The sequence below is a fragment of the Grammomys surdaster genome, unplaced genomic scaffold, assembly GCF_004785775.1.
Source record: "Grammomys surdaster isolate TR1022 unplaced genomic scaffold, NIH_TR_1.0 239, whole genome shotgun sequence".
Taxonomy (NCBI): Eukaryota; Metazoa; Chordata; class Mammalia; order Rodentia; family Muridae; genus Grammomys; species Grammomys surdaster.
Genome location: NW_021604684.1, coordinates 10,083,727 through 10,106,150, shown reverse-complemented (window position 1 = coordinate 10,106,150; position 22,424 = coordinate 10,083,727). Strand labels below are relative to the sequence as shown.

Below are 22,424 nucleotides of genomic sequence, written 5' to 3'. Positions count from 1 at the left end.
TCTCTCTCTCTCTCTCTCTCTCTCTCTCTCTCTCTCTCTCTCTCTCTCTCTCACACACACACACACACACGCACACGCACACACACACACGTTTCCCTCTGAGATTTATTTACTGACCTATCCTTGCAAGCTCCCAGGATTGACCTAACTAGGGATGGCAAAGGAATGAAGAAAAGACAGACACATAGACACACAAACACACAGAAATCACTGGGATCAAGTAGTCTAGGCTAATTTCAGTAGGCACAGTCTCCACAGGGAATTGTCTTCAGGTGGTAAACATCCAGGAAAGAATGGTGGACAATGTCTGCACATACTGTCAACGTCCACACAGGCACTAGAGGAAGGCTTTGCCATGGTTATGGGTATGAGGCTATTGGGTCTTTAACGTGGCTGTGCCCATGTCAACAACACACATTCGCTCAGGACTTCAGATACTCAGGGCTTCCTCTGTGCTCCACCATTTACCTTTTCATTTTATGTGTATGGGTGTTTTGCTCTCATATGAGTCCAGTGCCTGCAAAGGCCAGAAGGGAGCGTTGGATGCCTTAGAACTGAAGTCACGGATGGTTTGTGAGTCACCATATGGGTGCTTGGAATTGAAGTCAGGTGTCCTGCAGGAGCAGCTCTTAACCATTCGCTCCAGCCTTGTAGATGGAAACTTTTTAAATTTAAAGTAGTTTCGCTTTACATAGTTTATACCAAGAGATTATGACATGTGTTTTTATCCCCAACATGGTTGGTCAGCTGTTTTTATAACCTTGTTTGTGGTATTCTTAGGAAGGGAGTATAGTTCTGCATACAGTTTCTGCATAGGGCAATTTCTAGTCAGTGTATAGAAACTCCTGACTCAGGCAACGGGAGGTCAAGTGAGGGGGACCGGGACAGATTCTTCCTTGTCTGCTCTTCACCTTTTCCCATTAGGGCTGGGTAAAGATAATGAAAAACAATTTGGAGACCGGCTTGACCCTCCCAGGTCTATTTGGGCTCCTGCCTCTCAACCTCTCCACATAGGGAAAATAAGTGATCTGGAATTTTCCCCAGACAAATGAGCCACTTGGGCCACTCAGCTCTTCCACCACTGCGCTCTCAGCCGGGGATCCTCTTTCCTGGAAAAAGAGGGAAATACTGAAAAACGCTGTAGCTATGGGGCTCCGGCCACATTAGGGTCCTGTCCCCGTGAGGGCTCTTTTATCTGAGCATATAGTTTAGGTTGGTGTCCATTAGTTCATTTTGTGAAAGTGTTTTAAGTTTATAATTGTTATAGCATTTAACACCACAATCAAGCCCTTGTGTGTGTGTGTGTGTGTGTGTGTGTGTGTGTGTGTGTGTGTGTTCTCATGGTTTAAACTCTGATAATATTTTAGACACTTACTCTCTCACCTTAGCTCCTCCATGGGTAGAAACTTATCTTAATGAAAATTGGTTTGTAGAGTTTAGTTACGTTTAGGATTTCTCTTTCTTTGTATTTGTGCTAACATTTTTGCTTCATGTATAATTAAGTTATAATCAGTTTTTAGAAACTATCACTAGCATTTTGAACCCTCTTTTTTGTTTTTTTTTTTTTACAATATTTTAATACTACAGGAGAACTACAGTCATACATTCATCCATCCTGAGAGCTGCATGAGATTTAAAGTACTCCTGGGCCACCACGTAGCTACTGATAGCCAGTTACATTGTTTCCAGTGTCTCAGTGACAAACTATGCTGCAACAACTCTGACTTGAAACATGCTTATGTTTACACATTTTTGTGTCTGTTTCCATAGGAATCATTTCCAGGCAGGATTCTGAGTAAAGAGGAAAACTATTTAAAACTAGAGGAGAGATGGGGGGAACACACCTAGAATACCAGAACTCAGAAAGTGGAGGCAGGAGGACCATCATCTTAGCAAGACCTTGTCTCTGCCTATCTGGTCGTGCATCCGTTTGTCCTTCTCTCCCTCCCCCTTCCCTCTCTCATTCCTAATGTTAGGTATGGAATCTCACACCTGTAATCTCAGCACTCAGGAGATGGATGCAGGAGAATAGCAAATTCTAGACCAGCCTAGGCTTCATAGAGACTCACAGTAAACAGCAACAAGAAAGTTACCAGAATCTGAAATCCGTGATCCCGACACCCCACCGGTTGAGACTGGGTTTCATGTAGCTCAGGCTGGCCTCCTTTGGGACCCACAAGGCACTGCAGTGCATGTGATGCACAGACATACATGCAGGCAAAATGCCTGTCCATGTAAAATAAAACCAAATAAACCTTTTTAAAAAGAGAGTTAACATGCACAAGGTGCGCTGGCCTTATTGGGAAAGTCTGGAACCTGTCCTGCTTACTGTAAACAGCCATAAACAAAGCAGGCAGGGAAAGAGGTCCACTGAATGATAGCAAGATCGCATTGACCAAAGCCCCAGAGCTCTTGACTAGGTGGTCGATTCCATGCTGCATCTGATACTCCACAGGTTGGGCCTTCCCACTTCCCAGGGGTACCCCACTCCACCATTTAACTTTCCTCACTGGCAGCCGAGGAGGGAAGCCAAGGAAAGACTGGCTCAGATGAAGATGGGACTTTAGAGCTCTGAGTAGGTTGTCCAATGTCTTGTCATCGCCTTCCTGGCTCAGGCCACACCTTAGACTCCTCACAGACAGTGAGTAGAGCCCAAGGTTAAGGTGGGATGAAGAAGCTGGGGGTGGGGCTTCTCTGTGAGATGGAGTCCCCGGCCTACTCTGAGCCGTGTCTCACAATTCAAGAGTATAAATTTCTAGGCTGCTTCAGAGCTTGATAAGGAGTCTCTGTTCATGACAGATGGAAGCCATACAATCTTCCAGTATCATTTCTCTGTCTTGTGTTCGACTGCATGCAGGTCTGTGCCCCCTAGCTCCTCTGTGCTGTTTTCCTGGCAGACACGGAACAGGCAAAGCCTGTGGAAAGTCCCAGGCTTGACAGAGTCTTGTCCCCTCACAGAGGCCAGAGGGAGTTCCTGGGGCTGTGTTTCTCTGCTTCCTTGCTATCTACCTGTGACACGGTGATAGCACCTTCCTCTCCTTCCTCAGACACCTTCAGTGGCTCCTCACAGTCCAACACAGCTAGCATGTGGTATTCAAGGCCCGCCCTGGCCAAGAACTCAAACCCTGTTGTGCCTCTTTCACCTCTGGCCTCCAAAGCCTGTCCTCCCTGTGAGGGACCCGCACTTGCCGACCTCTGCGAAGCACCTATCACCTGGCATTCCTAGACAGCTGTGTCATCTTGCTTAAGCCCTCAGGCACTAGTGGCCACCTCCCCATAAGCCTTCCTGTCACTTGGTGAAAAGTCTTTGTGCTTTGTGTGAATATCTTGAGGGCTGCTTTGTTGATTTTGTTTGTTTTGTTTTTTAAACTTTTTCAGTGCCCTTGACCCCTAGTGTCCCCTGTCCTCCCATTCCCAAGCTTCTGTCACACCTCTCGTCTTTGCTACAACACTCACTGCTCCTTCTCAACCCCAACTCCTGCTCGGTTTTCATTAAGCCTTCCTCCACTCACTCTCGTGCTCTCAGGACCTCCAGCCACAATAGGCTGTGAGTTCCAGAAGGCAGGGACCAAATGAGCCCAATCAGGAGATGGACACCAAGAGTACCCCGCTGCCCTGGGGTCTCAGAGCTGCCCCTCCTCCTACATCTATGCAGCGCTGGTATCAACCTTTCAGTCTCCAAGATCTTTATTTAGGCAAGAAGCCTATCTCTAAATGTCTACGTATGTCTAGAGTCTACACATGTAGAGAGCCCAGCCTTTGTCTCCCTGGTTGGCTCTGGGAACCTCCAGACTCCGTGGCAGAGACTTGTGGTCCCACTTGTCTCTTTCTAAATGCCCAGTGATACCAGTTTACTGTAGTAACTGCTCCACCTAGCCATTTGCCCTTCCCTCTACCAGTCTTGGGTCTCCTCAAGCCCCAGACAAGCCTAGCATATGAAGTATTCATCAAGTGAATTGGTTCTGAGAATGAGGGAACTCTGTTCTGCATGGCTTGTTCACCCTGGATGTGTCCACTCTTGCATCTGGTGCTGACTGAGTTCTCCTCGGCCAGGCACGACCAAATACAAAAGCTGTACAGAAGGCTGGACAGGCATGTGCCACCTTCACAGTCCATTTGTAACACGCTCACAGCTGTGCTCATCCTGGGTGAGAGTGCTCTGAAGCTCAAGGGCCACGAGGAAGTCAAAGGCCCAGAACTAGCAGGGGCAGAGGGTATGAACAGTCAAGACAGAGGCAGGAGAAAGGAGCTGAAAGTATGTTGCTCAGTGCAGTGCAGAGGAGGATGGAGAGAGAGGAGGCCGTTCAGCAGAGGATAGAATATAAAGATGATTGCAGGGCCCTTTCAGACTGGATTGGACGACCAGGAGAAGTTGTTCCACCACCTTCCAATGAAACCCACTTAACTCTCACCCTTCCAAGTGGGTGTGCTGAGAGCATAGATGTGAGTGGACAGTGGCCTCAGCAATAAGGAACTCCAAAGAGATCTGGCTGTGCATGCTACCATACGGGTTTTCTCACTAATTTCTAAGATAACAGAGCTGGCTGGTCTTAGCATCTGCCATTTGTGGAGGTGTGGTCAGCCCTCTATGTATGAGCTGCAGGTGAGACAGCCACCACGATGTTGGTTGTCTCTTTCATTGTCCCAAAGGTTCCAGAGCATGGGCAAGTGGAGGCATCAGGGCATAACATCCAGAGGTTTCTGGAGTCAGAGATGAAGGCTGGTCTCTCCATGTGTGCCAGAACACAACATGGCTCATACGTTCGTGGCATGATTTTCTAATCCTTGGACCCTCAGGCAAACTCTGCTTCAAGTTCCTCTGCCTCAGGAAGAATGACATCCCCCCTGTCTGCCATCTTCCTGACCACGTCGTCGGGACCTCTTCACCCCAGAGTCACCCACTGAGACTTTGTGCCAGGCCCCATGGCAGAGCCTCTGTATGACCATCTCATACAGTGATCTCAGCCCACAAGGTTCGTCGTTTTCATTATTAGCTTCCTGTGAATAACAAAATCAATCATAAAATCAGAGAGGTGTGGTATCTTACCCAATCTCCTAGGGATGACAGAGCTGACTGGAACTAGGTAGCCTGGCTGCAGGATCTGTGCTAACAATTGCCAGGTAGCACAAGACACTGGTGAGTGTGCCGGGTGCCCATAGAGGTGGATGGGCAGTGGCCTCAGCAATGAGGGACCCCTAGAGACTCACCTGTATCATGGTGGTACCATGCGGGTTCCACCGCCCACTTCTAAGACAGCAGAGCTGGCTGCTCCTAGCGTCTGCTGTTTGTGCCTGTGTGACTCTTGGACCACATGCCTCTAGAGACCTCCAGGCCGTTGAGAACCCGTCACCTAAGGGTTAAGTCTGAGAGCCTCGCCAGGTCTGAAATCTTTGCATGTGGGCTTTGCTTGCTTCTTCCTCTCACTTCCTCCCCTTCCTCCCACGCTCACACTACCCTAACTAACACTGTTCCCTCCCTGAAATATCCCTCTGGAACAGAGGGCTCCATTCCTCCTGAAGCCAGCTCAGATTCCACGCCTCTGACAACTTACAGATTCTCCAACCTCTGTTTGTCACAGCTGTTGTAGTAAATATTTAAACTCAGTCTGGGGTTTCTACTTTGCCTTAGAGCATCCAGTTCCTAGATAAACAATAAAAACTTTTATATTTATGATAAGCCTTTAATGCACCACAGCTGGGCAGATATCTACCCTCTAAGCTGTTAGAATCTACCTCTCCAACAATAACCCCGAGTTATAGCTATGTTCTTCTATCTGGGCTGCTCTTAACTCTAATGGCCATGTTTTAATGACTCACCTACCCCATGGTGTTCTCTCTCTACCTTCTTCTCATTACTTGGTCTTCATGAGGATTCTCTCATTCCTGCCTGAGGCAACCAGGACCAGTATTTAGCATTACAACACATAGCAACAGACAAAACCTCAACACCCAGCCACACTTGCTGACCTCCAAAAGTGTCAGGCCATAAGAAGTGAACGTGGTGTTGGTGAGCCTGCGTGTCACTGGAGATGAGAGAAGAATAAGGAGACCAACCAGATGTGCTTGGAGATCTACTCCAGGAAGGTGGTCAAGGGTCCTGAGGACACAGCCAAGATATCCACAGGCTCTGTCTCTCCAGTACTTCAGACTTGTCTCAGGACAGGAAACGGGGATTCTGGGGACCCACAGGACAGCAGCAGGGTGGGTGGATGCCCCAGAGAGGCAGTGTGTCCTCAGTAAAGAAGTGCAGACCAACAGCTTTCCAGCTGCAGAGTCATATAGGAGAAACATCAGGGTATTTTGCAGGGTGAAGGCTGTCATCGGCCAGCTCACCTAGGTAGCTGGGGCAACAACCCTTTACCTGGGCCTGAGACCCAATTCTGGCCCCTCATCTTCCCCAAAGCAGCTGTGGGACCCCAGATAAGCTTCTTGCCCTCCAGTCTTCCCTTCCCTTATCTATACAGTGGAGATAACATGCAGGACACTGGTTGCCTGGGACTGAATCGAGACAATGGAAACAAAAAGTGTCTTGTAAACAACTCCCACAGATGAAAAAGTGAGAGATTTGACCTCGGACAGAGGAGAAAGTTCTGTGTGCAGCACACATACAAAAGATCTAGAAAAGAGATGTGGCAGACTGCTAGAAAAATGTTCTCGACATTTATGGTAGTAGTGTTAACAGACACAGTCCTGCTTGCCAGCTGACCCAACAAATTAGTAGAAGTCAAAAAGGAGAATAGAAAGTGGACAAAAGAAAGATGGATGAGAAATGCATGAAGACATGTTTATTTTGTCAGTGATCCAGGAAGAGAATATTAAAACACTAGTAAATTAACACTTGTCTTTAAGATTGGTGTGTGTGCGCGCGTGTGTGTATCTGTGTGTGTGTCCATGTGTATGTGTGTGTGTCCCTGTGTGTGTGTGACCATGTGTATGTGTCCATGTGTGTGTGTCTGTATGTGTGTTCATGTGTGTGTCCATGTGTGTGTCTGTGTGTGTGTGTCTGTGTGTGTGTCCATGTGTGTGTGTCCATGTGTCTCCATGTGTGTGTTTAATGACACTGGGGATGGAACCTGGGATCTCACATGTTAGGTAAATGGTCTATCACTGATCAGCACCCCCAGCCCTGGGAAAAAAGATACAAAGCAGTAATATTCAGTGTCAGCAAGAACACAGCAATTCTGGGTTTCCCACACCACTGTGGAAGTGTACAAGCACACTGCCTCTTTCAGAGCATAGTATTTCCACATTTCAGATATCCACACTGACCGCACATCACTTCTCTAGAAATGGATCCAGCTCAAAAATGACTGGATTTACACCTGATAGCTCGCACGCTCCCTTGCAGCACTGCTTTCAATAGAGACAAAACAGAAGGGATAAACATGCCCATCGGTTAGAGGACTGGGAAGGACCTCAAACACAGCAACGTGCAGAAACCAGAGTAGCCTGGGTGTCTGGTGGAGTGTTCCCATAATTCTAGCATGCTAGAGGTTGAGGCAGAACAATCACGTGTTTTACTGGCTATCTAGAAAGATCCTGCCTCAAGGTATAAGACCAAACCAAATCAACAACACGGCAAATCTTTGTACTTTTAAGAAATGGGTCCGGGGTCTTGAGAAAATGACCATAAATCCAGAAGAGTTTGGGAAGGCAAAAGGTTCTGTGCACTGTGAGTGGTTTGCACTGGGCCTCATGTTATTTCATGGCTGGTTGATTTAAAGTGTGGAAGAATACAATTCTGAGCACTTAGAGCAATCTCAAGCACACACTTTGATTTCAAGAAGTGCCGGCTGCTGGCTAGCGGACATTTGCTAGACTTAACACAAGCTAGAGTCATTCAGGAAAAGGTAACCTCAATTAAGAAAATGTCTCTGCCAGATTGGCCTGGGATCCATTTTCTTGATTGATAATCAATGTGGTAGGATCCAGCTCACTGTGGGTGCTGCCACCCTGGGCTGGTGGTCCTGGGTGCGATAAGAAAGTAGGCTGAACAAGCCACGAGGAGCAAGTCAGCAAGCAGCACTCCTCCATGGCATTTGCATCTCCGGGTTCCTGCCTTGAGTTCCTTCCCTGACTGGAAGTGTAAACAAAACGAACCCTTTTCTCCCCGGGTTGCCTTTGGTCATGGTGTTATATCACAGAGAATAAAGTAGACCTCTCATAGATGTCAACCAAACATGGCATATCAATTTGCACTAAGAGTAGGCACCTCTTCTTGTAGTAAGGCTGGAGGAGGCAACACAGTATGAGAAAAGGGGTCCCAAAAGCTGGCAAAAGAGTCAGAGACAGTTCTTGCCCTTACTGTTAGGAGTCCTACAAGAAGACCAAGCTACAGAACCTGGGTCACAGCCTAGGTCAGTCTCACACAGGTTCCCTGGTTGTCAGTTCAGTCTCTGCAAGTCCCTATGAGCCAGGTTAGTTGATTCTGTGATTTTTCCTGTGGTGTCCTTGACCCCTTTGGTTCTAATAATCCTTACTCTCCCTCTTCTGCAGGATTCCTGGTGCTCTGCTCTGCCTAATGTTTGGGTGTGGGTCTCTGCATCTGTTTCTATCAGTTGCTGGGTGAAGACTCTCTGATGACAATTGGGCTAGACATTAATCTATGAGTATAGTAAAATATTATTAAGAATCTTTTCATTGATTGTTTTTTATTATGTTATTGTTTTGCTGGTTGTGTTCGGTTCTTTCCTAGGTGACTGGGCCATCCAGTCTTTGCTTCCTGGTCTTCCAGGCAGTGTCAGGGTTGGGCTTCTGCTTGTGTCATGGGTCTCAAGCTGGCTCGGTCATTGGTTGACCACTCCCACAATTTTACAAGCAGACCTTTTAAAGGCAACCCCTTGTTTCTCTCTCGATCTAATGGCCAATACCAGTGAGGGGACAAAATCATAGTCAAAGCCTGGAGAAATATGTTCTACCTTTTATTCTGAGAGAAACCATTAGGTCACATGACCAAGAGCTGGAGAACAAGAAAAAACTATGAACTGGGGTCTTTAATGTTCTCTTTCAGACATCAAACCACAGTGAGTGAAGGCTTCAGTGTCCATATGACTAAATGTCCATGACTGAGGATAGCTTGTTTTCACTTGTTTCTGGTTTTGTGTGATACTATTGTATAAGATTATCATAGTTTATCTGTTCTATCCTGTCTATTAGTGTTGGATATTCAGATTGTTTCTGCTTTGGGTCTGCAAGAACAAAATGATGCTGTGTATCTTGGCACATGTGAGCACATGTTTTGAATTTCATGTTTGCCTTCTGGGGAGAGAAACTTGTTGGGTCGTGAGATATGTGTATCTTCAACCTGTTTTTATAAGTGGCCACATCAATATTTACCCTTCTCAGCAATGAATGGGAATTTTCCTTGTCCCACACCCTGTCCACCAATTGGTAAGAGTTCATTTCTGTTCATGTTGTTCGACAGGAATCAATGGTACTTTAAAATATCACATGGCTAACGAGGTGTGGCAACTTATGTCTGTATTCCTAGTACTCAAGAGTTTGAGACAGGAGATCAAGAGTTCTAGCTAGTGTGGTACGAAGTGAGTTTCAGGACATCCTGTGAGACCCTGTCTCCAAAAAGCCAAAACAAAGAAATCATATGATTAGCCAATGAACTCAGTTCTGTTTATTGAAGAGATAACCCTCCCTACCCCGATTCCGTCGTGTATCACGGGCTCGTATTTAGAGATCTATTCTGGGGTCTGTTTTGTAAATTATCTTCTTTGCATATCATGATGTATTGTGATGCCTGATGAAAGAAGATTTCCCTCCTATAATTTTTAGTTTTCTTTAAGATCATCCTGGTTATTTTGGGTCTTTTACATTTTCCCCATTTGCTTCACTAACAGTTTAATGAATACAGAAGAAGATTCACACACACGTCCAGTTTACATAAATAAATGCTCAGATCAATAAATGATCTCATATTGGGGTGATCAAAATAAAGAAACTATAAACATTTTGCCTGGAGGGTTTTGCACAAACATAAGTTCCCAGTTCTCCTGGGACTAGGCTTACGGTTACAAGGTAAATATTTTTTTTCTAACTTTATTTTTTTAATGGTCAAACAGATTTCCAAAGTACCAATATCATTTTTCATTCCTATAAATATATGCATGTATGTATGTATACAAATACCCATCCATATGCAGAACCAAACCAAAGGTGGGGGAAGGTCAGTCTCTGTGTACTGGCTTCAGAAGATATGAGTCACAGCTGTTTGTTCCTATCCTTGTTGGAACTTGAAATGACGAGCATTTTCTGTTTATTTTGCTTAGCCATTCAAATATGTATGCATGGAGCGGTATATCTTTGTGGCTGTAATTTATAGCCTACGAAATATTTATTGACATCTTTTAAAAATATTTGACATTTGAGTATATTTTATTAAAACATTTTGTCCATTTTTATTGAATTATTCACTTTTTAAAGTTGGTTGTATGATTTGGATATGAGTCGTATAAGAGACACATTGGTATTTTGCCTGCATGTATGTCTGTGTGAGGATGTTGGATTCCCTGGAACTTGAACTACAGACAGTTGTGAGCTGCCATGTGGGTGCTGGGAATTGAACCTCATCCTCTGGAAGAACAGCCAGTACTCTTAACTGCTGAGCCATCTTTCTAGCCCCTACATTGTGTGTGTGTGTATGTGTGTGTGTGTATAATGTGCAGTCACACACACACACATGAAGTCCAGAGGAGAATGTCCAGTGTTGTCTGTCACTCTGTCTTAACTGAACCTGAGGTAGTCTGGTAGCTGCAAGTTCCTGTCAATCCTCCTGCCTCTGTGCCTACATTGCTGGGGTTACAGACTCCAGCCCAGCTTCTTATGAGATTACTGAGATCCTCATGTCAGTGCAGCTAACAATCTTCTGAGCTGCCTACAGCTCATGCTTTGCTTTAAAAAAAAAAAAAAAGATGTATTTGCTTTTATTTTGTATGTATGAGTGTGTTTTTAAATATACATTTAATATGTGCAATGTGTATTCCTGGTGTCTGAGGAGCCCAGAAGAGGGCATCCAATACCTAGAACTGAGGTTATGAGTCACCATGTAGGTTCTGGGATGAGAACCTGGATCCTCTGAGACAGCAGCAAGTGTTCTTAACAGTTGAGCCATTGCTCTGGCCCCTTTGTCTTTTAAGTATGTCTCTCAGAGTAGATGTTTTACCTGTTGACATGTCCTCTGCATAATTCCCAAGTCACAAGACTATTAAGATTGTCTTATTTTTTGTAATGATTAGATAGTTTTGACATTTAGGTCTTGGAATCATTTAGAAATAGTCTTTGTATAGTGTTTGAAGCATTAGTGAGCGATTTTTATTCTTGTTTGACTTGTATTTTTTCACTTTCTGCATACGGATATGAAGTTGTTCCCACTGGGTTCTACTTGTTTTTAAATCTTTGCACTTCCATGCATTCTGGACTCTGCTAAGCTAAGTTCCAACTTGTGTCTGTCTGTCCCTTTGCCTGTGTCACAGACAGCTTTCTGAGAGTCTATGAACAGGGCGATTCTGAATCAGGATAGAAAGATGGGGAAAGGTGAGAAGGGCATGAGGAATAAAAAGAGCCCCTCCCATCCCCCATGCTTACTTCTTGCTGCTCAGGTCAGGAGTTTCTAGCATACTGACAACTGGAAACCGCCCTAGACAGGACCCATAAGCATACACTCCTTAAGAATACCACAAACAACGTTGTCAAGGTGATGAGGGTAAACAAACACATTTTCTCTTCTCTCTCAACCTCGGTTACATATTACCTCTTTCAACAGCGTGACTCTCAAATAACTCACATAGCTGCAGCTGAAGCACCTAGGTGTGCTCTGCCACTCACGCTCGACTCTCCCCAGGTGTCTCTGCTCTCTCTCCTAATCAATAAACCCACCGATTCTGCTTTGTTTTGCCGTGTTCCAAAATTATTTTCAGCTTCAATGTCAATTAAAAATCCTGTCTGCACCTACATGGAGATCCCCGAGTTGCTGATGGAGATTCCCCAGACTGCACAACCACAGCATGGCACGCGGAGTTGATTTCCACTGCTGGTGACAGTACGAGTCTTCCAACTTGGCTTCTTCCTCCATTGCTTATTCTTGCCCCTCTCTTCTCCTCTCCTCTCTTCTCCTCTTCTTTTTGTTTTTGCCTTTTAAAAAACATGCATATGTTTGTGTGGTATGAGTGTGTACATGTTTGTTCACATGTGTGGGTGTAAATACATGAGTGTATGCAAGTGTATGCATTCGTGTGTGCATGTGTGTGTGTGTACAATGTATATGTGTGTGGTTAAGCTTACATCAGGGCTTTCCTAGCTCACCCTCTGCCTTATATACTGAGGAATGGTGTCTTCCCAGAAACTCTGAGATTTAGAGAGTCTAGCAGGAATCTCATGTCTCCATCTTGCCTGTGCAGAGTTTACCGATGGGCCACCATGTCCACTCAGCATCTCTGTGAGTGCTAGAAATCTGAACTCTGGCCTTCACACTTATACAACAAGCCCTTTACCAGCTGGACCATCTATTCAGTCCTCCTTCCTGTTTCTATATAAATTTTAGGGTCAGCTTGCCGGTTTCTACAAATTTTTCTGTAGAAAAATTTAGATTTTTTTCTGATGCAATTTTTATTATTGGAAATTTTTGTTGAATCTCTGGCTTTCAGCAGGATAGAATTGATATGCTTGACAAAACTAAACTTGGCAGTCCACGGTCATGGTATGTATCTCAGTGTTTGGATAAATCTTCTTCAGTGTTTTGTAATCTATATACAGATTTTACACATAGTTCAGTTTGTATATATTTCATGTGTCCCCAGTGCTGTTAGAAACAGTCCCTTTTGGCTGGAGGTGAGGTTTCTGTCCCTTGCAGTGAACTCAAAAAACGTATTTTATTTTTAAAAATAAATAAATATATTCACATACAAGTAAAAACAGTACTTTCTAAAAATAAATACTAGGTCTCTTACTTTTTCTGTCTAGACAACCTTTTTTGGTCTAGTTCTTCCTATACAGACCAAGGTATTTTAATATAGTTGATTTTTATGCATTGATCTTGTTCTTGCCCATAATTTTATTGAGCTTTCTTACTAGTCTGAGTAGTTTTTTTAAGATTTATTTTATGTGTATGAGTACACTGTAGCTGTCTTCAGACACACCAGAAGAGGATCCCATTACAGATGATTGTGAGCCATCATGTGGTTGCTGGGAATTGAACTCAGGACCTCTGCAAGACCAGTCAGTGTCTTAACCACTGAGCCATCTCTCCAGCCCCATTTCAGTAGTTTTTTTAAAAAAATTTATAAAATTTTTATCTTCCCATAGAGATAGCTCATTTTTTCTTTTTAAATGCATGTACCTTGATGTGTTTTTCTTGCCTCATTGCAGTGTCTGAGGTTTCTGGTACAGCTTTTAACCAGAGAACAAACATCCTTGCCTTCTTTCTTATTTTAGGAGGAAAGTATTCAATCTGTCGATCTGTCGCCGTTTGATTTGATTGTTCCTCCCCCAGATATCTTGTGTGTGTGTGTGTGTGTGTGTGTGTGTCTAGCTGGCCTAGAACTCATTATAATCCTCCTGCCTTAGCCTCTCAACTGCTGAATTACACGTGTGAGCCACCACATCCAGCTTGTAAGAGTTTTTAAAGATCAGGAATGAATATTGCTATTGTCTTCTTGTGTTAGAACTAATGGGCATCATTAGGGTTGTTTATGGGGCCGTGGGCAACATCTCTGAAGAAGCAACTTTAAAGTGGATTTCCTGTAGATAAAAAAAATTAGTTGGACTTTTATTTTTTCACTCAAAGAGAGTCTTTGCCTTTTGATTGATATATTTAGACTAGTTACATTTGCTACTGCAAATCTACTTGTAGCCGTAGATTTAAATCTACCACAGATCTTTCTGTTTGCTTCCTCTGGTTCTCTTCCTTTTTCTCTCTGTGTCTGTTTCCTTTTGTATTGACTGTGTTTTAGGTTAGTCTTCCTATTAGCTTACAACAGTGAAAATTTTCAGTGGGTATCCTAGGCTTAATAAGGACATGACTTTAGTTCAGAAACATCTACCTAACTAATATGAAAGAAACGGAGCCCCAAGGCCACTCAGTACACTCCTTCCATCCTTTGTGACACTGTGGCCATTTGTTTCACTTTTGCCTGTGCATCAGTGCACAACAGCATGGTGGCTATTTTTGCTCTAACCAGTCATCAGCACACAGTGGCCTTTGGACCAAATGGAGACTGCTTCCCGTTTCTGTTTTTGAAAACAGTTGGCAGTTACTCTCAATGGTTTACACATCATCTGTGTCCATCATGGTGAAGTAGCTACTGAAAAAGTCCATAGGGCCAGAAGACCTAAAATGCTCCAAAATCTGCTTTAGAGAATCTTCCTTTCAGCAATTAAACGGTATTCTTAATGGTCGAGTTGTAATTTTAGCTACTTTTATTCCATTCTTAGCAATCTTTGTTTTCATTTATTTTTTTTAGGTATATAACCAAGTTTCTGGTCTGTACCCCCCCACACACACACTTTGTGCTCATTTGCTTGGCAGTAACCACAGTCAGTTTTTGTTTGTCTAAGAACAGTTTATTCACTTTGTTTCTAATTGGTCACTTTAGGTCTGCTGCTTCCATACAGTTCCAAGGTCTTTTTGTCTCTCACACCAACTCAGTGGCCACTGCCCATAAATGACAGTCCCTTTCCACTTCTCCCCCGAGGCCCTGACAACCTCTGGTTAGCTGTTTCTATGGACTTGTTTAGTCTAAGTGTTTCAGGTAGATGGGCTAATGTGGAATCAGCACCTGGCTTCTTTTACTTGGCTCTGTACTTTCAAGGTTTACTTACCACCTTTTAAGGTATTTATTGAGAGAAGATGCCAGAGAGAGAGGAAAAGAGAGAGAGAGAGAGAGAGAGAGAGAGAGAGAGAGAGAGAGAGAGAGAGAGAGAGAGAGAGCATTCATATGTGTAGAGATCAAAGATCAAAGGACAACTCCCAGAAGTCTGTTCTCTCCTTCCATCATGTGGGTCCTGGGATCTAGCTCACGCTGTCAGGCTTTGTGGCCAAGTGCCTTTACCGGGTGAGCCATCTTGCCAGATGGGCAATCATTCCCTTTAAGCTGTCAGTACCTTGTTCCTTTTGTATCCGAATAATATTCCATGCATGGCTGGACCATGTTCTGTTTATCCACTCCTTAGCTGATTTCACCTTCTGGCTACTGGATGTAGTGCTGAGTTGAACATCCATGTGTCAGTGTTGGTTTGAGCCCCCTGTTTTCAGTTCTCTTGCTTACACCTAAGGATACAATTGCTGCGTGTATTAGTCAGGGATCTCTGGAGGAACAGAACCAATACGATTTATTAAATAAACTAAAGATAAAATAGTAACAACAACTGAATCACACCTGAGAGCTGAGAGCCCTAGGTGCTCAGTCCTTGGGGCTGGGAGTCTCAGCAGTTGGACTAGTCCCATAGTAACCATCCCACACTGTGGAGGTGGACCGTCTGGTGCCTCAGCTGACCCACTATGGTGCCTAGAAGGTTCCTGGAGAGCTGCTGGTTTTCAGTCCACAGTGAAAGCCTGGACAAGTTGGTTCTGATAACATTTAAGAAATCATCACCATCATCACCATCACCATCACCATCATCATCATCACCATCACCATCATCATCATCAGCAGCAGCAGCATAATCAACTTGGCAGCAGGAGAAAAGAGCAAGAGAGCTAAAGGCAAGAAATCTTTCTGTCACTCCCTTTTATCTGAGCTGGCACCAGAAAGCACCATTCATAGTCAGGGCACTTACGACAACTGGAACAGTTCCTCAAGTGAGGCTCCCTTGTGCGCGCATGGGTGTGTGTGTGTGTGTGTGTCTGTGTTGTCAGTTGACATTAAAACCAACCATAATTCTTGTTATATGGTAATTCTGTTGCTACTTTTTAAAAAATGGTTTTTGAGACAAGGTTTCTCTGGGTAGCTCTGGTTATCATGGGACTTGCTCTGCAGACCAGGCTGGCCTCAAACTCAGAGATTTGCCTGCTTCTACCTTCAGAGCGCTGGGATTAAAGGCACACACCACCATGCCTGGCTTCTGTTGCTAACTTTTTGAGGAACTAACAAGTTAATTTCCATAGAAGCCCCACCATATTTACGTTTCCACTAGCAGTGTGTGGGAGTTCTGGTTCATCTGTATCTGCATCAATATTACTTGCTACATTATGGCTGTTTTCTTTCCTTTTTTTTTTTCTTTTTTGAAACCAGATCTTACTATGTAGCTCTGGCTAGCCTGGAACTCATAAAGACCTGCCTTTCTCTGCCTACCTAGTGCTGGAATTAAAGGCATGTACACTGCTGCTTTCTGCTTTTTTTTTTAAATGATGACCAATGTAGTAAATGTGACACATCACCTCACTGTGGTTTGGTCTATACTTCCTTAGTGACTTACATGACTGAGTATCTTTCCATGTGAGGGTTGGCCATTTGTATATACTTTCTGGAGAAATGTCTACTTAAATTTTTTTTTGCCTATCTTAAATTTGAATTGTTTGTCCTTTTATTACTGTGTTGTGGTTTACAGCTTTCATTCATATACGTGTGTGTGTGTATATGTGTGTACGTGTATGTGTGTATGTGTGTGTGTACACTCTATGCACAGCCTTGTTCAGCAGGGATAGGCAAGTATTTTCTTCTATTCCCTATGTTTATTTATTCTTTTTTATTCTCTTCAGATTGTCGTTTGATGCTCCACAATGTTCAGTTTTGACAAAGTCCAGCTAATCTAACTTTTCTCTAATTGCCTGCGTTTAAAGTAATAGGTCTAAGAAATCATTTCTCAATTCAGTGATGAATATTACCCCTGTCTTTTATTCTAAGAGTTTTGTCATTTGCCTTTGATTTGGTTTATCTTTGGTTAATTTTTTGCATATGGTGTGAAATAAGGGTCCATGTTTGTTCTTTGGGCTTCAGATTGCTTCATAGATTTGTCGAAAGAAATCCTCTCTTCATGTCAGATGGTCTTGCCACTCTTGTGCGGGTTTATATTGCAGTTCCTGGTTTTGGTCCATTGGTCTGTATCTACTCTCATGCCTGTGTCATGCTGTTTGGATTCCAATCGGTTTGTAAGAACCTTTGAAATTGAGACGTGACGCCTCCAACCTCGTTCTTTCAAAATGGTTTAATTATTTAATGTCCCTTCAAATTCTATGTGAATTTCGGTCAGCCTTTCTATTTCAGCAGGAAAAAAATGACTGCTAGGCTTTGGGTTGGAATTGTACTGACACATAGTTTGCCATCTTGAAATCATGATTGTCTTCTAATGAAATCCTTTTCATTAAGGTCTCCTGAACTTCAGATGTGCTTCATAAGTCATATGTAAGTCCTGCACTTCCTTGGTTACATCTATTCCCAATTAAAAAAAAAATATTCTTTTTATTTATTTAGGTTTTTTTTTTTCTTAAGACAACACTCCTCCAGGTAGCCTTGGCTGTCCTAAAACTCACTCTGTAGGCCTCTGCCTCCCAAGTGCTGGGATTCAAGATTGTGTGTTACCACTACTTGGGTAGTTACACTTATTTGTTTGTTTATATGTGTTTGTTTGTTTATGTGTGTGTTGGTTCATGCATGTGTGGAAGTTAAAGGACAACTTGCAAGAGTCAGTTCTCCCCATTCAGGTCACTCAGAAGATGAAAACTTCTTAATTTAAACCCAGGTCATCGGTCTTGGCAGCAAGCCCCTTTATCCAATGAGCCACAGTACCAGACTTACTTGAAATTAATTTTTGATGCTATTATAAGGTGTGCTGGAGAGATAGATGGCTCTGGTTAAGAGAAAAGACTGGCTTTGCAAAATACCTGAACCCAGTTCCTGGAACACATGCTGAGTGGCTCAGTGAGGCACCTGTAACTCCAGCTCCCAGAGATCCAATGCCTCTGGCCTCTGTAGGCACCTACACTCACTATCACAGGTCTACACACACATATGTAACTAAAAATAAGTATAAAAATTAAAACTATTTTATTTGTCTTTTTTGATCATTGCTAGTATACAGACATACAACTTGGTTTTGAAGGTTGAGCTTGTGTTCTGTGGGTTTAATTCATTTATTATACCTAATAGTTTGTTTCATAGTTTATTTATCATATATATATTTCATATTCATATTTCATATTCTCTACAAGTTGAGATTATTTTACTTTCTCCTTTTCATTTAGAGTTCTTCTATCTCTTTTCCTTCATGGTTACTCTGGCTAAGATTTGCCACACAATATTGAATAGAGGGAGGAGGAGGAAGAGGAGGAGGAAGGAGAGGAAGAGGAGGAAGAGGAGGAGGGGGAGGAGGCAGCCATGATCTAAGAGGAAGCACTTTCTGTCCAGCATGGAATGAGCTAGCCTTTACGTGCAAGTCCCAAATCATGATGAGGGCGTTCCCTTTGACTCCATCTTGGCTGAACTTTTTAAAATCTTGAATGCATGTTGGATTTTGTGAAGGATTTCTTTTCTGCACCCTGGAGATGCTCATCTGGGATTATGTGTTTGCTCTATCAGCATGGTGTGCTCCACTGAGCTTTTCATCTTCTGAATGAAATCGTAAAAGAATCAACTAAAACATACACCATGGATTGTCTTTTAAAAGTGAGGGATGTCCTGGGGAGGTGGCTTAGTCAGTAAAGTACTTGCTACACAAGCATGAGGCTCTGAGTTCAGACCCCCAGCAACTCAGTAAAAGCCACACCCAGTGACACATACCTGTAATGTATCTTAGCATTGGCGAGGCCAAGATAGGAGGATTTCTGGGGCTTTCTGGTCAGCTAGTCTAGCCACTAATGTGAAGAGGCACTAAGGCAGACACCAGCATTGATCTCTGGCCTCCACTCACATGCCTACTCACTCCCATGTACTGGCACACATACACACACCTATGTGTACACACAAAACCACAAACACACATATATCACACATACAGAAAGAAGAAGGCAAGGGGATAATCTTTTAAAATAGAAGTCTAGCATAAGAGATGTTAAAAATAACCACAGAGAGTTCTACACCCTTATCTCCTTGGCAGCTGTGTGATCATGAACAAGCTCAAAGGTATTTGACCTCTCCTCCCTCGGGCTCTCCATATGCAAAATGTGAGTGAAAACAGAACTTACCACTGAGGATACAGAAATCCACAGACCCTGGGGTCTCCTATTTCCTCTATCAACACAAAAGAATCTGTAACCAAATGTGTGTGGTGGGAGCGGATTATGCCTCACATTAAACAAACTATTCACTCTGCAGCACACGCCAGCTGAGTGTTTTCTAACTCTATCTGATGCTGACACCATCTGCATTGAGGGAGCTCATGTCTAAGTTAGGGACCTAGTCTCCACTTTACCCCACTTCTTGATTCATGGACCATAATCCTCCATGGGTTTCATTAATTCACTAGAGTAGCTCACTTTACATGTGAACTTTTTAAATGCATACATGTATGTGCACCATATGCATATCTGTTGGGTCCCCTGGGATTATGGATGGTTGTGAGCCACCATGTGGGTGATGGGATTTGAACCTAGGTCTTCTGCAAGAGCAATATGTGCTCTTAACCACTGAGTCATATCTCCAGCTCCCTACTAATATGTTATACAGGACATGACAATGGGGTAGAGACCCCCAGATGAAGATCTGGGGACAACAGGACATGCCCTCCTCTAGGAACCTCTTCTTTAACCAAAAACTTCTAATCTCCTTTAGTCTTTCAGGTAACCAGACTCTCCATCCTGACTAACAGCTGTTAGCTGCCAGTCAACTCAATGGTTCATAAAAGGGGCAGCTTTGAAGGTTACTAAGATTTTGGGGATTGAGTCTCAGCAAACACATGCTACATAATATCATTATCAGAATCCTAGGCAACCAGGACAAATCTCAGCAAATCAGGGTCTGACCACTTGTCTTAGAAATCAAATAAGAAATGTGATAGCTAAATGCAAGAAAGGACTTGAAGCATCCAAGAGCCTGTCTCTAGGGACGAGTTCAGGTTTAAATATAAAGAAGACCTGGCACAGGAGGAAAGAGTCCTGCTCACAGTGGGTGCTGTCAGAGTCTACCAGTTGGTTCCAGAGGACTTGTTCCTAGCTTTAACAGCTTGAGGGCAGTTTGTTTCCCATTGTTCCTATTTAGGGGTAACCTCATTTCTTCTTGTGGGGTAACCACTCTCACCTAGGGGGATAATCTCATCATGGGGTGATCTGTCTACAGGACTTGCTATTTTTGGAACCCAGGGTATCTTTTGTTTAGGACAGTTAGTGGAGACTTCCAGTTGCTGGGGTAGGAGACGCATTACTGTCAAAGCCCACATCTCCAGTTACCCTTACCTGGAGGCCTTCTGCCTTGAAGGCAGATGAGAAAGGTTGGAAGAATGTAGGGCCGTTAACCTGACCTCTCCCAGCTAGACTCACTGCTCAGCTTGGAGACTCCTATTTATGCTCCTGACTCACTGGCTGCTGCTCTTGAGTATGGGTTTTCTCCTAAGTTTCCTTAGAGGTGGCTTCCTAAGTCTCTCAAACTTGATCACCTCCCTTGATCCCTTCAGGATCAGTTGAGCTTGGCCTCACCTCAGATTCTGCCTCTTCTTCTGGCGTGTGTGCGCGTGTGCGTGTGCGTGTGTATGTGTGTGCGTGCACTTTGTTTTCTTCTAGAGTCCCAGTATTTCCAAATTCTGTAGTTCCCTTTCAGCCAACCTAAAAAAAGGGGAAGAGGAGCCAGTGCAACAGACAAGAACGTGGTCATCTGTTCCCGTCCTCACAGAACTGCAGCTGGGAGCCCTGTGCCCAGCCGACTCTCCAACCTGCATTGGCCCACGCTATCCCCTGGAGGCTATGGAGTTGGGGGCTCCTCTGATCCTGCTGCTGGCCACAGTTTGGCATGGTAAGGGCAGAAAAGGGGGTGCTCGGGGAGTGTTACAAAGAGGGCATCGCTGTCCTGCAGTAGATACCACATTCTCTGCTTCCACCTCTCTGGCATCAGAGTGCAGACTTGTGTTTATCTGGCGAGAAGAGTAGGTGAGAGTGGGTGGAACCAGCCCGGCCAGTGCTGCGGATGTGTTTGAGCTTAAGGCCTTTGACTCACAGCGTGCTCTGAGTGTGGCCCTGGTATTTTCAGAACCACCATCCACATCTACTCATCGGCAGGTGTGAGGGTGGTTAGTGGGCTAAACTTGAGAGCAATGCTTTCGGATGTTTCCTGTGCACACAGGAAATTACCTGGGAGTCTCCTTCAAGGCATATTCTGATAGGTCTTGGTCAGGACTGAGATTTGCATTTCTGAGAAAATCTTAGGAGTCGGGCTGCTCAGTGGCTTTTGCGACTCTTCCTTGAGTGGTCCCACCGCTGGACAGCCCAGCAGGCTGCGGTTAAGTACGACTTGGCTCAGAAAGGCCCTTTCTTGGAAGGCTTGGGTGAAAGGGTCAGAGTAGAGGAAAGAAGAGGCCTTTCTGGCCCGGCGCTCAAGGGTGAAAAGTTTGGACAGGTGTTAGAGGAGAACACATGTGAGTGAGAAATCTTGTGAATTAGCAAGTAAGGATATTAGAGAGGGGCCTGGGGAAGGCCAGAGAGGGTCTCCCCAGACTCTGTCTTCCTAGGTATCTCCCCCACTCCAACCCCCAACCCCCCTGCTGCTTCAGAACTACCATCTCAGAGGGAGTCTGGCTGAGGGTAAGAACTAGCTAGCATCCATGGCCCAGTGTGGCCCAAGAATCACATCTAGGCTCCACCTGGCCTAACACACACATATTCTATACCACACCGCTGCTTATTTGGAAAGGCGTTGAGGGAAGATGGGACTTGGTGGGGAAGGACAGTCTCACTCTGGTCCCTGAGGAATTGGTACTACTGGCCCCTGGTGAGATGACAGTCCACTGAAGGCACTTTGCTGGCTCAGCGAGCTCACTGGCTTATGCACTGGCACATTCCTAGTAGCATGAGAAAGCACACATTCTTAAGAACATTGTTAAAGGGCATGTGACAGATGGCATGTTAATGCAGCCCTGACTCAGCTAAAGAGGAGACAATTATTCCTCTGGCCCCAGAAAATCCTGTGGTTTTGATTCACTGCTTTTTCAGTCTTTATCTTGAGGGCTGCTTGTGGGGCAGTGTGCTTGAGTGTGTGAGTGAGTGAGTGTGTATGTGTGTGTATGTGCATGAGTGTGTGTGTGTGCTATGTGCATGAGTGAGTGCATGAGTGCCTCTGTGTGTGTACGTGTGTGCGTGTGTGTGAGTCTGTCTGTCCCGTGTCTAGTTCCAAAAGGAAGAGGAGGTGGGAGATATCAGTGGAAAGCCTACAGCTTTAACCTGGCAGATTATTGGTGAGTGGGTGGAACCATGGGGGCATCTGTGGGAGCTGGAGTAGTGCTGAAGCACTTAGAGAGAGAGAGAGAGAGAGAGAGAGAGAGAGAGAGAGAGAGAGAGA

At 44.3% G+C, this 22,424-nt stretch overlaps 1 protein-coding gene across 1 annotated transcript in view; it reads left to right on the top strand.

Annotated features, from left to right (window-relative positions):
• Positions 1-20,688: 20,688 nt before the first annotated feature.
• Csf1r (colony stimulating factor 1 receptor) overlaps positions 20,689-22,424 on the top strand; it is a 25,989-nt gene continuing 24,253 nt past the window's right edge. The window contains exon 1 of the mRNA XM_028774337.1: positions 20,689-20,885. Coding sequence (XP_028630170.1) covers positions 20,837-20,885 — 49 coding nt within the window. The 5' untranslated portion in view covers positions 20,689-20,836. The remainder of the gene's footprint in view (positions 20,886-22,424) is intronic.